The sequence below is a fragment of the Oncorhynchus nerka genome, linkage group LG21 (genome assembly GCF_034236695.1).
Source record: "Oncorhynchus nerka isolate Pitt River linkage group LG21, Oner_Uvic_2.0, whole genome shotgun sequence".
In the NCBI taxonomy this organism is placed as follows: Eukaryota; Metazoa; Chordata; class Actinopteri; order Salmoniformes; family Salmonidae; genus Oncorhynchus; species Oncorhynchus nerka.
This window is the reverse complement of record NC_088416.1, coordinates 11,745,988-11,763,086: the sequence shown is the minus strand read 5'-3', so window position 1 is coordinate 11,763,086 and position 17,099 is coordinate 11,745,988. Positions and strand designations below refer to the sequence as shown.

The following is a 17,099-nucleotide window of genomic DNA, read 5'->3' as shown; positions in this document are numbered from 1 at the left end:
CTGAGAGGCTGGACTGAATTAGCGTTACACCGAGGCCTGTACTCTGAAGCGGGATCGATTTGGAGGTGGATGGTCCGTCATGGTCTGGGGCGGTGTGTCTCAGCATCATTGGACTGAGCTTGTTGTCATTGCAGGCAATCTCAATGCTGTCAATTACAGGGAAGACATCCTCCTCCCTCATGTGGTACCCTTCCTGCAGGCTCATCCTGCCATGACCCTCCAGCATGACAATGCCACCAGCCATACTGCTTGTTCTGTGCGTGATTTCCTGCAAGACAGGATTGTCAGTGTTCTGCCATGGCCAGTGAAGAGCCCGAATCTCAATCCCATTGAGCATGTCTGGGACCTGTTGGATCAGAGGGTGAGGGCTAGGGCCATTCCCCCCAGAAATGTCCAGGAACTTGCAGGTGCCTTGGTGAAAGAGTGTGGTAACATCTCACAGCAAGAACTGGCAAATCTGGTGCAGTCCATGAGGAGGAGATGCGCTTATTCAGGACACATTATTCAATTTCTTTTAGTAACATGTCTGTGGAACTTGTTCAGTTTATGTCTGAGTTGTTGAATGTTCATACAAATATTTACACATGCAGAAAATAAACGCAGTAGACAGTGAGAGGACGTTACTTTTTTTGCTGAGTTTATATGTATACAGTACCAGTCAAAAGTTTGGACACATACTCATTCAAGAGTTTTTCTTTATTTGTACTATTTTCTACATCTACAAGACGTAAAATAACACATATGGAATCATGTAGTAACCAAAAAAGTGTTAAACAAATCAAAATATATGTAACGTGTACACAGAGTCAGGAAGCAAGTACAGGGAGTGAATTTAATAATAAATAATACATAGAACAAAACAAGAAACACGAACAGAAACAATAACGCCTAGGGAAAGAACCAAAGGGAATGACATATATACGGAAGGTAATCAGGCAGTCCAAGTTAATCTGATGAGGCACTTATGCGCATAACGATGGTGAGAGGTGTGCTTAATAATGAGCAGCCTGGTGACCTCAAGTGCCGGAGAGGGAGTATACGTGACAGTACCCCCTCCCTGACGCGCGGCTCCAGTCGCAGGATGCCGACCAGAGGGATAATCCTGGGGACCAGCCGATCGCTTCTGCTGATATGCGGGAATCTGTCGAGCTGCCTGAGGCATGGGAGCCTGTCGAGCCGGCTGAGGCTTGTCGAGCAGGCTGAGGCATGTGAGCCTGACGAGTTGGCTGAGGCATGGGAGCCTGACGAGCCAGCTGAGGCATAGGAGCCTGCTGAGCAAACCAAGTTTTGGGAGCCTGTGGCGCCAGCTGAGGCATTGGAGCCTGACGAGCTGGCTGAGGCATTCTCGGTAGACTCGGCAACGGACAGTTGCTGGGGAAACCGAGTCTTGTAAACCTGACGAGCCGGCTGAGACATGGAAGCCTGAAGAGCCAGCTGAGGCATCCCCGGTTGCTCCGGTAGCGGCACCCGGACCCGACGTGACCTACACTAACAAAATACAAACAATACTTCCCTTTGGTGAGACGCTATTCTGTAACGTGTACGCAAGTTCAGGGAGTGAATTTAATAAGAAATAATACTTAGAACAAAACAAGAAACAAGAATAGCGTGGCGACCTCAAGTGCCGGAGAGGGAGTATATGTGACAATATATGTCACGTTCTGACCCTAGTTCTTTTGTTATGTCTTTGTTTTAGTATGGTCAGGGCGTGAGTTGGGTGGGTTGTCTATGTTCTTCTTTCTATGATTTGGTATTTCTGTGTTTGGCCTGGTATGGTTCTCAATCAGAGGCAGCTGTCAATCGTTGTCCCTGATTGAGAACCATACATAGGTAGCCTGTTTTCTATTGTGTTTTGTGGGTGGTTGTATCCTGTGTTGGTGTTTTCACCATACGGGACTGTTTCGATTGTTTGTTTGTACTTTTGTTATTTTGTTCAGTGTTCTGTTGATTTATTAAATATATCATTATGGACACTTACCACTCTGCACATTGGTCTGATCCTTGCTACTCCTCCTCTGAAGAAGAGGAATTCCGTTACAATATATTATATATTTGAGATTCTTCAAAGCAGCCACCCTTTGCCTTGATGACATCTTTGCACACTCTTGGCATTCTCTCAACCAGCTTTGCTACAGAATGCTGTGGTAGCCATGTTGGTTATGTGTGCCTTGAATTCTAAATACATCACCAACATTGTTACCAGCAAAGCACCCCCACACCATCACACCTCCTCCTCCATGCTTCATGGTGAGAACCACACATGTGGAGATCATCCGTTCACCTACTCACCTAGACAAAGCGGTTGGAACCAAATATTCCAAATTTGGACTTACAGATTTCCACCGGTCTAGTGGTTTCTTCTTCTTATTGGTGACCTATGGTAGTGGTTTCTTTATAGCAATTCGACCATGAAGGCCTGATTTACGCAGTCACCTCTTAACAGTTGATGTTGAGATGTGTCTGTTACTTGAACTCTGTGAAGAGTTTATTTGGGATGCAATTTCTTAGGCTGGTAACGTATCCCCTGCAGCATAGGTAACTCTGAGTCTTCCTTTCCTGTGGCGGTCCTGATTGACTAACCTTCATGTCTTAAAGTAATGATGGGCTGTCATTCCTCTTTGCTTATTTATTTCATAATATGAACTTGGTCTTTTACCAAATAGGGCTATCTTCTGAATACCAACCCGACCTTGTCACAACACAATTGATTGGCTCAAACGCATTAAGAAGGAAAGAAATTTAACTTTTAACAAAGCACACCTGTTAATTGAAATGCATTTCAGGTGACAATCTCATGAAGCTAGTTGAGAGAATGTCAAAAGTGTGCAAAACTGTCATCAAGGCAAAAGGTGGCTACTTTGAAGAATCTTAAATATAAAATGTATTTTGATTTGTTTAACACTTTTTTGGTTACTACACGATTCCATATGTGTTATTTCATATTTCTGATGTCTTCACTATTATTCTACAATATAGAAGATAGAAAAAATAAAGAAAAACCATGCATGGTACTGTATATGTATGTATGTATATGTATGGGTATATATATGTATATTTATATGTATGTGTATAAATACAGTTGAAGTTGGAAGTTTCAATACACTTAGGTTGGAGTCATGAAAACTCGTTTTTCAACCACTCCACACATTTCTTGTTAACAAACTATAGTTTGGCAAGTCGGTTAGGACGGTTAGGACTACTTTATGCATGACACAAGTCATTTTTCCAACAATTGTTTACAGACAGATTATTTCACTTATAATTCACTGTATCACAATTCCAGTGGGTCAGAAGTTTACATACACTAAGTTGACTTTAAACAGCTTGGAAAATTCCCAAAAATGAAGTCATAGCTTTAGAAGCTTCTGAAAGCTAATTGACATCATTTGAGCTAATTGACATAATTTGTGTCAGTTGGAGGTGTATCTGTGGATGTATTTCAAGGCCTACCTTCAAACTCAGTGCCTCTTTGCTTGACATCATGGGAAAATCAAAAGAAATCAGCCAAGACCTCAGAAAAAACTGTAGACCTCCACAAGTCTGGTTCATCCTTGAGAGCAATTTCCAAATGCCTGACGGTACCACGTTCCATGGGACCACGCAGCCGTCATACCGCTCAGGAAGGAAACAATGTCTCCTAGAGATGAACGTACTTTGGTGCGAAAAGTGCAAATCAATCCCAGAACAACAGCAAAGGAACTTGTGAAGATGCTGGAGGAAACAGGTACAAAAGTATCTATATCCACAGTAAAAAGGAGTACTATATCGACATAACCTGAAAGGCCGCTCAGCAAGGAAGAAGCCACTGCTCCAAAACCGCCATAAAAAAGCCAGACTATGGTTTGCATCTGCACATGGGGACAAAGATCATACTTTTTGGAGAAATGTCCTCTGGTCTGATGAAACAAAAAAATAACTGTTGGCCATAATGACCATCGTTATGTTTGGAGGAAAGAGGGGGAGGCTTGCAAGCCGAAGAACACCATCCCAACCGTGAAGCACGGGGGTGGCAGCATCATGTTGTGGGGGTGCTTTGCTGCAGGAGAGACTGGTGCATTTCACAAAATAGCTGACATCATGAGGAGGAAAAATATGTGGATATATTGAAGCAACATCTCAAGACATTAGTTAGGAAGTTAAAGCTTGGTCACAAATGGGTTTTCAAATGGACAATGACCCCAAGCATACTTCCAAAGTTGTGGCAAAATGGCTTAAGGACAACAAAGTCAAGGTATTGGAGTGGCCATCACAAAGCCCTGACCTCAATCCCATAGAAGATGTGTGGGTAGAAGTGAAAAAGCTTGTGCGAGCAAGGAGGTCGACAAACCTCACTCAGTTACACCAGCCCTGTCAGGAGGAATAGGTAAAAATTCACCCAACTTATTCTGGGAAGCTTGTGGAAGGGTACCCGAAACATTTCACCCATGTTAAACAATTTAATGGCAATGCTACCAAATACTAATTGAGTGTATGTAAACTTCGGACCCACTGGGAATGTGATGAAAGAAATAAAAGCTGAAAGAAATAATTATTTCAACTATTATTCTGACATTTCACATTCTTAAAATAAAATGGTGTTCCTAACTGACCTAAAACAGGGAATTTTTACTCGGATTAAATGTCAGGAATTGTGAAAAACTGAGTTTAAATGTATTTGGCTAAGGTGTATGTAAACTTCCGACTTCAACTGTACATATATTTACAAAAAAAATATATGGGGGATTGGAAATGAAGCAGACAATAACGTTGACGGAAGCTACAATCTGCAATACTATTTACCCCCTAAAAGAATTATCACAAATAAATAAAACATGTAAAAAAGGTCTAGACATATCACCTGATGACAAATAAATATTGTTGCTGTGAGTGAGTTCAGATCATTTAAGTCATTTCATTAGTAAAGATTTTAAAAAGTGCTTCAACCTCAGAGAACACCATGCACACGGATGCACACACACACACACACACACAGCACGCACACACTGCACACACATTTGTACAACTAACCTTGTGGGGACACACAATTCAGTCCCATTCAAAATCTTATTTTCCTTAACCCCTAACATGCTGACCAGACAAGACACGTCGCGTGCGTTGCAAAATAAATGTACATATGCATGTTATTCAACCATTACACCCACACTGCCCGCGGGTGTCAGCGAGCGTCTGTGTGGCCATGCGCTACAATAGAAGTTCTATTTGTGACGATCATCACGCTGCAAGTTGGCCTCTCCCATCTCCTGATAGGATTCTAGGAGCATACTGTATACCCACATGGGTGATTGAAAGATTAATTGAGGTCCACACTCCGGAAGGTTGTAGTAATACTGTGAAGTTGGTTGCCAACCGCCATATTAAGTCCAAAATAAGAAGAAGAAGCCTGAAGGAAAGAGGAGAGATGACGAGAAACTAATTCGGTTTACCGTTTTATCTGTGGATTAATTGTCGGAGTTGAGGAACTTGTGCATTTCAGGTAAAATAACAACCCAATGTTTATATCCCAGGACAAATGAGCTAGCGACAGCAAGCTAGCTAAATTGCCATAAACGTTTAATGCATTTCGACCTGTCCCCAAATTAATATAATTAGTTCAGAGTTTGTTTTGATATTTTAATCTGCGTGTCCTGATCGTGTCTGGTGTGGGGGTACAAAATCAACACGCGCACGAGTGGTTTGGTCAGCATGTAAACCTAACCCTAACGTCTAACCCTAATTCTAACCCCAACACTAATTCTAACCTTTACACTAAACCGCCTAGAAATAGCATTTGACACCTTGTGGGGACCAACAAAATCCCCAGTAGGTCAAGTTTTGTTTTGGACTTCTGGTTCCCACAAGAAGAGTCAAAGAACACACACACACACACACACACACACACACACACACACACACACACACACACACACACACACACACACACACACACACACACACACACACACACACACACACACACACACACACACACACACACACACACACACACACACACACACACACACACACACACACACACTGCTTGCTGTTTGGGGTTTTAGGCTGGGTTTCTGTACAGCACTTTGATATATCAGCTGATGTAAAAAGGGCTATATAAATACATTTGATTTGATTTGATTTAAAGTGTCACCCTACCCTGGCAAGTATAACCATCACCCACGAATCCGGACAGACAGGAGCAGATATAGGCAGACGCCCCCGTGTAGCTACAACGTGCCCTCTCTGGGATGTCGCAGTTATTGGTACCCCTCTGGCAGTGGTCTATTGGACGGTCCACTTCTACAAAGGATAGGGGGGAAAGGGAGAGGCAGATTTTAGACTTGGTGGAGACAGAAATACCCTGAATCCGTTGTTTGATGGAAATAAAATTATAAAAAGGAGTAACAAATGTGAGGAATTTCTCAGTAGAAGGTTTGATAGACTAAAGAAAAACAACAGATTTTAATAGACTGAAATATCATAGAAACGCTGTTAAATTTGAGATGAAGATGAATATATAGATGATATGAAACAATCTGTAAAAGGTTACTGTATTTAGAGTGTGTATTAAGTTCAGCAACAGAGTTATATTGGGGGTCATCCAAACAAAGAACAACACAGCTGCGAACACGCTTTTTCAGCACTACATACCGACGCAGCTCTTGCCATCGCTGGCGAACTGGAAACCGTCCACACACTCGCAGCGGAATGTTCCCGGTTGGTTGTTGCATACGGCGTGAGAACCACAGATCTCGGGCATCTCTCTGCACTCGTCAATGTCTACAAAATGAGCACAGTCAATTCGATTCAACTTAACTCAATTCAAACAACTGTATTTGTCCCATAAGGGCAATTCTGTTGCACCAGATTAACGTTCACTGCAAGTTATATCAACAGCCATAATAATAATGACATTATTTCATTGCATATTTGGAATTAATTATTAAATGTGATCATTTGTAGTATATGTAATAATATACTGTACATTACAGTATATTAATAATATGAATTATTAGTGGGGCATTTCTGATGACATTGCTTGTTTTCCTGTGCTACAGTCTGTCTCAGTCCTGTAATACTTGTTTCTCTCTTTGGGCGGTCTTGCCCTTTACTGATGTAAAGCTTCTATGAGTTCTTAGAAAGTGCAAAATAAGCCAAATGTAATATCATCACCACTACTATGAAGATGCCATCTTACCAATATTACCTGACTTATGAAGATCAGTCATGAAAGGTAATGTGCTGTTTTCACACCAAATTTACAGATCTAGGATCAGCTCGCCTAATCCTTAGTGGGGAAATTGCTAAACTGACCGAAGATCAATGTCTAGGGAAACTTCACTTTCAGTCCTATTACAGCTAGTATTTATTCAAAAAATTGCTACAATTGGTATGCTCTGCTACTGAAATTGTTTAAGGAAATTGGTCACCACTAAATGGTGCTAAGTAGTCTTTATTTCAAAGAATCCCTATGAAACCGATATGTTTATTAGATAATAAAGTAATAAAGTTATTACCATGCATTCTTTAATGAATTTCCAGGTAAATATGTAAAATAAAGTATAACCTAAACTTCAATAGACTATTCCCCATGTCCCTTATGCATCAGCTGGCGTAGGTTCAAGCTGATATGTATAGTGTGCAGGGCCCCTACCATAGCATTGACGTCCGTCCCCAGTGAAACCAGTGGAACACTCGCAGGTGAACTGGACGCCTGCTTCGGGTCTGCAGGCGGCGTTGGTGTCGCAGCCGTGTCTGCCGGTGAAACATGGGTTCTGCTCTGGTGGGCCACCTGTCAATCAAAACAAACGTCCATTCTCTTGAGGGGCAGCAATGGGATCCGTGTTAGTGGGTGATGCCATCAATGCCTAGTTCAGGGTTAGTTCTGATGTTATAGCTCGAATTTAAGCGTAAAAGTTGCAGTAAACATGGTAGGGACCAATTGGTTGGACAAACAGCAGTAAAGGCTTTTGTGTGGCTGTTTTCAGATTATGGATTTTGTAAATCAAGGGATCAGGGGAGTTCTACTTTGGAGTTACTTCAATCTTTGGATACTTCGGTCTGAAAAGCCACAGTATAGTACTACAACCTGAAATGAATAGATTCCTATTAACCCTCACGTTAGTTATTGTTGGAAATGGCTTACCACTGTGGAATATCTGGACAAGATGTTGTGACATTACACACACAAACACACACACACAATGTCTCAGTTTTGTAGACACAGGCATGTAAGACACCTCTCCTGGCTGTTAGAAGGGACATGCAGACCGCTTATCAGACAGCTGCTTATTAGGACGGGGGGGCTCCTCCAGTTCCCATTGCATCCTCACAGGAAACTCGGCACAGATGTTACACTTTTGCCAATAAACTCCAGCTGAGTCAAGTTTGCTTGCATAACCTACCCCTGGCCCCCAGACCGCCACCCCCGACCATCCCCTATGTACCTTTACCCCTCTCCCGGTGCCTTCCTCTTGCCCTCCCCCACTCTCCCCCTTCTTCTTACACCTCCTACCTGCAGTAAATAACCTTGTGTGACCTGAAGCACGGCCCCTTGTTTACCTTAGCCGTTAACCTTTACCCTGTCAAGGATTTGGATGTCTTTGAAATGCCAGCTGAGGAAATACGACAACACAAGGTTTTGGTTTACCTACAGATCATGTTACTCAACAGATAATTACTATTCTTTTGGCTCGACATTCCATACTGTGTATAGTCAGGAATTCAAATGTTCTTGAAGAGAAATGTATGTAATACGATGGTCCATTGAGACAACAAATGAGTGGTAACAACCCCCCCAGATGTCTAAAGAAGACACACGTATGAGTAGAGTCAGAAGAATCTGTTGGGAAAATGTATACTGTTCCAATCGCAGGTCCTGATCCTAATCTCTTAGAACCAGCTGTCCTTTAAACAGCAGCAAGAATCATTAGGAACCACCGGGTGTCTTTGGTTTTCCCGTTTGACGTCAATACGTGTCATAATAATAATGCGATTCGTAGATGCTACTGAATGCAAGTGCAACGAAAAACCGACAATGGAAAGGCTACAATTCTTCCAGTGAAGGAAGGTTTTTTGCATTTCCATTTCCATACCCCACACCACACTCACACACAGCAGCATCCACCAGTCACAGAATAAGAATACACTTTCATACGCTCCCCATTACACACATTTGACCAATCAATCTGCTTTACATCTTCAGCATAGGAATCACTACAAACACATTGTATGATCTCTTAAACACTATTTTAGGCCCCGCCTTTGGAACCTTGGCTTTTCTGGATACAGCTATTTTATCGTGGTCACTACATCCAATGGGTGTGGATGCACCTTGAGCACAAAGTTCTGCAGCATTACAAAGAGATGATCAATACACACGTGGATGATATACAGTAGTTTCTGTACGGTTTGTAAACAACCCTGGTAGCTTGATTAATAACCTGAAGCAGATTACAGGCATTGGTTACAGTAAGCAGTTTCTTCTTGAGTGGACAACTTGATGAAAACCTACATTTTTTTTAGGTCACCTGGAAAATAGTTAACATCATATACGCTATCAAGCATTGCACACATATTATCCGGATAATGTTAGCACTTGGTGTCCAATAGCAGCACCCCAAAAGAAGAGGCTCTAGATGAGGCGGGTGAAACTGCAACCACGATACTTGAACAACTTTAGGCAAGACATCCTCTCTGAGCTTCACTGGAATTTGGCTCTGAACATACAGTGCATTCGGAAAGTATTCAGACACCTTGACTTTTTCCACATTTTGTTACGTTACCCCTCGTAAAAATCCCTCATCAATCTACACACAATACCACATAATGACAAAGCAAAAACATGTTGATAGATTTGTTTGCAAATGTATTAAAAAAAATGAAATATTACATTTACATAAGTATTCAGACCCTTTACTCAGTACTTTGTTGAAGCACCTTTGGCAGCGATTACAGCCTTGAGTCTTCTTGGGTATGGCGCTACAATTTTGGCACACCTATATTTGGGGATTTTCTGCCATGCTATTTTCAGGTCTCCCGAGATATTCGATCAGGTTCAAGTCCGGACTCTGGCTGGGCCACTCAAAGACATTCAGAGACTTGTCCTGAAGCCTCTCCTGCATTGTCTTAGCTGTGTGCTTAGGATCATTGTCCTGTTGGGAGGTGAACATTTGTCCCCGTCTGAGGTCCTGAGTGCTTGGAGCAGGTTTTAATCAAGGATCTCTCTGTACTTTGATCCGTTCATCTTTCCCTCGATCCTGACTAGTTTCCCAGTCCCTACTGCTGAAAAACATCCCCACAGCATGATGCTGCCACCACAGTGCTTCACCGTAGGGATGGTGCCAGGTTTCCTCCAGGCGTGGCATTCAGGCCAAATAATTCAATCTTGGTTTCATCAGACCAGAGAATTTTGTTTCTCATGGTCTGAGAGTACTTTAGGTGCCTTTTGGCAAACTCCAAGCGGGCCATTTACTGAGAAGTGGCTTTCATCTGCCCAATCTACCATAAAGGCCTGATTGGTGGAGTGCTGCAGAGATGGTTGTCCTTCTGGAAGGTTCTCCCATCTCCACAGAGGAACTCTGGAGCTCTGACAGAGCTCCTTTGGGTTCTTGGTCACCTCCCTGACCAAGGCCATTCTCCCCTTCTCCTTCGGGTTCTTGGTCACCTCCCTGACCAAGGTCCTTCTCCCCCGATTGCTCAGTTTGGCCGGGCGACCAGGTCTAGGAAGGATTTTGGTGGTTCCAGGATTCTTCCATTTAAGAATGATGGAGGCCACTGTGTTCTTGGGGAACTTCAATGCTGCAGAAATGTTTTGCTACCCTTCCCCAGATCTGTGCCTGAACACAATCCTGTCTTGGAGCTCTACGGACAATTCCTTCGACCTCATGGCTTGGTTTTTGCCCTGACATGCACTGTCAACTGTGGAATCTTATATAGACAGTTGTGTGCCATTCCAAATAATATCCAATCTCAAGGATGATCAATGGAAACATAATGCACCTGAGCTTAGTTTTGAGTCTCATAGTAAAGGGTCTGAATACTTGTGAAAATAACGTTTTTCAGTTTTTTTGTTTTAATACATTTACAAACATTTCTAAACTTGTTTTCACTTTGTCATTATTGGGTATTGTACGTAGATTGACGAGGAAAACATTTAAATCTCTTTTAGAATAAGGCTGTAACATAACAAAATGTTAATATCCCTGTATTGCTACTGCTGTGTTGACACATGAATTAACTTAGTGAGTCTAATTGATGACTAATATACACTATATAAACAAAAGTATGTGGACTCTCCTTCAAATTAGTGGATTTGGGTGTTTCAGCCACACCAGACTTTCAACCTGGCACAGTCTGTCACGCCCTGACCTTAGATATCTCTGTTTTTCTATGTATTTTGGTTAGGTCAGGGTGTGACTACGGTGGGTGTATGTCTAGGGTTTTTGTATGTCTAGGGTTTTTGTATGTGAAGGGGTGTTGAATGTCTACGATGGCCTGATATGGTTCCCAATCAGACAGCTGTTTATCGTCGTCTCTGATTGGGGATCATATTTAGGTAGCCATATTCCTCATTTGTGTTGTGGGATCTTGTCTACGTATAGTTGCCTTAATGCACATCAGTAGCTTCACGTTTCGTTTGTGCTTTTTTTGTTTATGAGTTTGTCTTTATTAAATATGTGGAACGCTGCGCCTTGGTCTCATCATTACGACGATCGTGACAGAAGATCCCACCAACAAAGGACCAAGCAGCGTGCCCAGGAGGAGGAGAATCCTGGACTTGGGAAGAGATCCTGGATGGGAAGCGATCCTGGACTTGGGAGGAAATCCTGGCAGGACAAGATCACCTTCCTTGGCAGGAGTCACCTAGGAGCATGAAAGGACAGCAACGATGTCGGGGAGGTAGGCCTCAGAAACCCCAAGAAATGTTTTGGGTGGGGGCACATGGAGCAGTCGGCGGAGACGAGGAGTGAACCAGAGCCAGGCTGGGAGAAGAAGGAGAATTCGGAAGAGAAAGAAATGGGGGAGTTTTTTTGAGTTGGTGGAGGATGCACAGATTTGGAATAAAGGATTGTGTCGTCAGTTTGGTGCCACCTGAGTCAGCTCCCCATACTCGTCCTGAAACGTGTGTTAAAGTTCCCGGAACAATTGATGCCGGCTATACACACCAGGTCTCCAGTGTACCTTCACAACCCAGTGCGTCCTGTGCCAACTCCTCGCACTCTCCCTCAAGTGCACTTTTCCAGTCAGGTGTGTCCTGTTCCTGCTCCTCGCACTCTCCCTCAAGTGCGTGTCCCCAGTCAGGTCCGTCCTGTTCCTCTTCCCCGCACTCGCCCTGAGGTGCGTGTCATCAGCCCGGTGCCACCTGTACCGGTCCCACGCATCAGGCCTCCAGTGCGCATCCACAGTCCAGTACGTCCTGTGCCTCTTCCCCGCACTCGCCCTGAGGTGCGTGTCATCAGCCCGGTGCCACCTGTACCGGACCCACGCATCAAACCTCCAGTGCGCCTCCACAGTCCAGAGCTTCCGGCAACAGTTCCCAGTCCAGAACTTCCAGCGACAGTTCCCAGTCCAGAGCTTCCTGCGACAGTTCCCAGTCCAGAACTTCCGGCGACAGTTCCCAGTCCAGAATGTCCGGCGACAGTTCCCAGTCCAGAACGTCCGGCGACAGTTCCCAGTCCAGAACTTCCTGCGACAGTTCCCAGTCCAGAACTTCCGGCGACAGTTCCCAGTCCAGAACTTCCGGCGACAGTTCCCAGTCCAGAACTTCCGGCGACAGTTCCCAGTCCAGAACTTCCGGCGACAGTTCCCAGTCCAGAGCTTCCTGCGACAGTTCCCAGTCCAGAGCTTCCGGCGACAGTTCCCAGTCCAGAACGTCCGGCGACAGTTCCCAGTCCAGAGCTTCCTGCGACAGTTCCCAGTCCAGAGCTTCCTGCGACAGTTCTCAGTCCAGAACTTCCGGCGACAGTTCCCAGTCCAGAACTTCCGGCGACAGTTCCCAGTCCAGAACTTCCGACGACAGTTCCCAGTCCAGAACTTCCGACGACAGTTCCCAGTCCAGAACTTCCGGCGACAGTTCCCAGTCCAGAGCTTCCTGCGACAGTTCCCAGTCCAGAACTTCCGGCGACAGTTCCCAGTCCAGAACGTCCGGCGACAGTTCCCAGTCCAGAGCTTCCTGCGACAGTTCCCAGTCCAGAGCTTCCTGCGACAGTTCTCAGTCCAGAACTTCCGGCGACAGTTCCCAGTCCCAGTTTTATATGTCTAGGGGTGTTGTATGTCTAGGTTTTTTTTTTATGTTGGCCTGATATGGTTCCCAATCAGAGACAGCTGTTTATCGTTGTCTGTGATTGGGGATCATATTTAGGTAGTCATTTTCCTCATTTGTGTTGTGGGATCTTGTCTACGTATAGTTGCCTTAGTGCACATCAGTAGCGGCACGTTTCGTTTGTGCTTTTTGTTGTTGTTTTGTTTATGATTTTCTCTATATTAAATATGTGGAACTCTACTCACGCTGCGCCTTGGTCTCATCATTACGACGATCATGATACAGTCAAAGGATACCACCTTTTTCATCAAATTTCTGCCCTGCTAGAGCTGCCCCGGTCAACTGTAAGTGCTGTTATTGTGAAGTGGAAACGTCTAGAAGCAACAACGGCTCAGTTGTGAAGTGGTAAGCCACACAAGCTCACAGAATGGGACTGCCAAGTGCTGAAGTGTGAAACGCATAAATATTGTCTGTACTCGGTTGCAACACTCACTACCAAGTTCCAAACTGCCTCTGGAAGCAACGTCAGCACAAGAACTGTTTGTCGGGAGCTTCATGAAATGGGTTTCCATGGCCGAACAGCCGTAAACAAGCCTAAGATCACCATGCGCAAATCCAAGCGTCGGCTTGAGTGGTGTAAAGCTCGCCGCCATTGGACTCTGGAGCAGTGGAAATGCGTTCTCTGGAGTGATTAGTCATACTTCACCATCTGGTAGTCCGACGGAAAACTCTGTATTTGGTGGATGTCAGGAGAAGGAGAATGCTACCTGCCTGAATGCATAGTGCCAACTTTAAAGTTGGCTGGAGGAGGAATAATGGTCTGGGGCTGTTTTTCATGGTTTGGGCTAGGCCCCTTAGTTCCAGTGAAGTGAAATATTAATGCTACAGCACACAATGACCTTCTAGACGATTATGTGCTTCCAACTTTGTGGCAACAATTTAGGTAAGGCCCTTTCCTGTTTCAGCATGACAATGCCCTTGTGGACAAAGCAAGGTCCATACAGAAATGGTTTGTCGAGATCGGTGTAGAATAACTTGACTGGCCTGCACAAAGCCCTGACCTCAACCCAATTTGGATGAATTGAAATGCCAACTGTGAACCAGACCTAATCGGCCAACAATCAGAGTCCGACCTAACTAATGCTCTTGTGGCTGAATGGAAGTCCCTGCACCAATGTTCCAACATTTAGTAGAAAGCCTTCCCAGAACAGTGGAGGCTGCTAAAACAGGAAAGCTGGTACCAACTGCATATTAATGCCCATGATTTTGGAATGGGATGTTCGACGAGCAGGTGTCCAGATACTTTGGGCATGTAGTGCATGAATGCTACCTGAGATTAGCAAGTTATTGATTTCATGAATCTTATTTCTTAGGCTGCATGTAGTAATATGGACTATTTATTGCCCTTTCCTGGGTAGCTTATTAGAGATAGACATAATATGGGAAACCACAAACAAAGCATGCAGTCAGTCAGGGTGCAGGGGTTAGGCTATGAACCCATCTGCTTGGTTCTCTCACCCCCTCCAGGCTTTTGGGTGGGAGGGAGGACAATGAGCCTGTGGTTAAGGATGTAAGCAATGTCCCCACGCTCTCTGGCAGCCTTCATAGCTGGGATCAGTTTCAGAGTAGTCCTCATTGAGGAAGATGTTGGTTCCTCTCCATAACAACCAGTGTCTTTGTACCTCAGGAACTTTACCACTATTGAGCTGGGTCTGTCACCTGGGCCATAGGTTTTCCAATCCTATGGGCGCACTCCACCTCACTCTTCTTCTGATCTATCTGCAGCTTTTCATCGATTATTTTTCTCACTTTCTCCTCAGACTCCGTCCAGGTCTTGTGTGGAGACTGGGATTTCATCTACAACAATGTTATTTTGCCTTGATTGTCCTTCTTGGTACAGCCACATCCAGCCAAACATTCTCATTTACAACTGTGACCTGGCCAAGATAAAGCAAAGCAGTGCGACACAAAGAACAACACATAGTTACACATGGAATAAACAAGCGTACAGTCAATAACACAATAGAAAAAAAGAAAGTCTATATACAGTGTGTGCAAATGGCGTGAGGAGGTAGGCAATAAATAGGCCATAGTAGCGAAGTAATTACAATTTAGCAGATTAACACTGGAGTGATAAATGAGCAGAGGATGATGTGCAAGTAGAGATACTGGTGCAAAAGAGCAGAAAAGTAAATCAAAACTATATGGGGATGAGGTAGGTAGATTGGGTGGGCTATTTACAGATGAACTATGTACAGCTGCAGCGATCGGTTAGCTGCTCAGATAGCTGATGTTAAAAGTTAGTGAGGGAAATATGAGTCTCCAGCTTCAGCGATTTATGCAATTCGCTCCAGTCACTGGCAGCAGAGAACTGGAAGCAAAAGCGGCCAAAGGAGGTGTTGGCTTTGGGGATGACCATTGAGATATACCTGCTAGAGCGCGTGCTATGGTTGGGTGTTGTTATTGTGACCAGTGAGCTGAGATAAGGCGGAGCTTTACCTTGCATAGACTTATAGAGGACCTGGAGCCAGTGGGTCTGGCGACGAATATGTAGTGAGGGCCAGCCGACTAGAGCATACAGGTCGCAGTGGTGGGTGGTATAAGGAGCATTGGTAACAAAACGGCTGGCACTGTGATAGACTGCATCCAGTTTGCTGAGCAGAGTGTTGAAAGCTATTTTGTAGTAGACGTCGCCGAAGTCGAGGATCGGTAGGATAGTCAGTTTTACTAGGGTAAGTTTGACGGCGTGAGTGAAGGAGGCTTTGTTGCGAAATAGAAAGCCGATTCTAGGTTTGATTTTGGATTGGAGATGTCTAATATGAGTCTGGAAGGAGAGTTTACAGGCTAGCCAGATACCTAGGTATTTGTAGTTGTCCACATATTCTAGGTCAGAACCGTCCATGGTAGTGATGCTAGTCGGGCGGACAGGTACGGACAGCGAACGGTTGAAAAGCATGCATTTGGTTTTTACTAGCGTTTAAGAGCAGTTGGAGGCCACGGAAGGAGTGTTGTATGACATTGAAGCTCGTTTGGAGGTTAGTTAACACAGTGTCCAAAGAAGGGCCAGATGTATACAGAATGATGTCGTCTGCGTAGAGAGCAAGAGCGACATCATTGATATATACAGAGAAAAGAGTCAGCCCGAGAATTGAACCCTGTGGTACCCCCATAGAGACTGTCAGAGGTCCGGACAACAGCCCCTCCGATTTGACACACTGAACTCTGTCTGCGAAGTAATTGGTGCACCAGGCGAGGCAGTCATTTGAGAAACCAAGGCTATTGAGTCTGCCGATAAGAATATGGTGAGTGCCAGAGTCGAAAGCCTTGGCCAGGTCGATGAAGACGGCTGCACAGTACTGTCTTTTATCGATGGCGGTTATGATAGGATTTGGTACCTTGAGCGTGGCTGAGGTGCACCCGGATTGCACAGCGGAGAAGGTATGGCGGGATTCGAAATGGTCAGTGATCTGATTATTAACATGTCTTTCGAAGACTTTAGAGGCCGGGCAGGATGGATATAGGTCTGTAACAGCTTGGGTCTAGTGTCACCCCCTTTGAATAGGGGAATGACCGCGGCAGCTTTCCAATCTTTAGGGTTCTCGGACGATACAAAAGAGAGATTGAACAGGCTTGTAATAGGGGTTGCAACAATGGTGGCTAGTTTTATAAAGAGAGGGCCCAGATTGTCTAGCCCAGCTGATTTGTACGGGTCCAGGTTTTGCAGCTCTTTCAGAACACCTGCTATCTGGATTTTGGTGAAGGAGACACTGGGGAGGCTCGGGCAAGTAGCTGCGGGGGGTGGGGGGGCTGTTGGCCGGGGTAGCGAGGAGGAAAGCATGGCCAGCCGTAGAGAAATGCT

General features: G+C 44.6%; 1 protein-coding gene across 1 annotated transcript in view; it reads right to left on the bottom strand.

Annotated features, from left to right (window-relative positions):
- LOC115103918 (nidogen-1-like) overlaps positions 1–17,099 on the bottom strand; it is an 81,143-nt gene that overhangs the window by 30,933 nt on the left and 33,111 nt on the right. The window contains exons 9-11 of the mRNA XM_029624977.2: positions 7,631–7,768; positions 6,628–6,756; positions 6,133–6,276 (exon numbers count right to left, since the gene is read on the bottom strand). Of these exons, the coding sequence (XP_029480837.1) occupies positions 6,133–6,276; positions 6,628–6,756; positions 7,631–7,768 (411 nt within the window). The remainder of the gene's footprint in view (positions 1–6,132; positions 6,277–6,627; positions 6,757–7,630; positions 7,769–17,099) is intronic.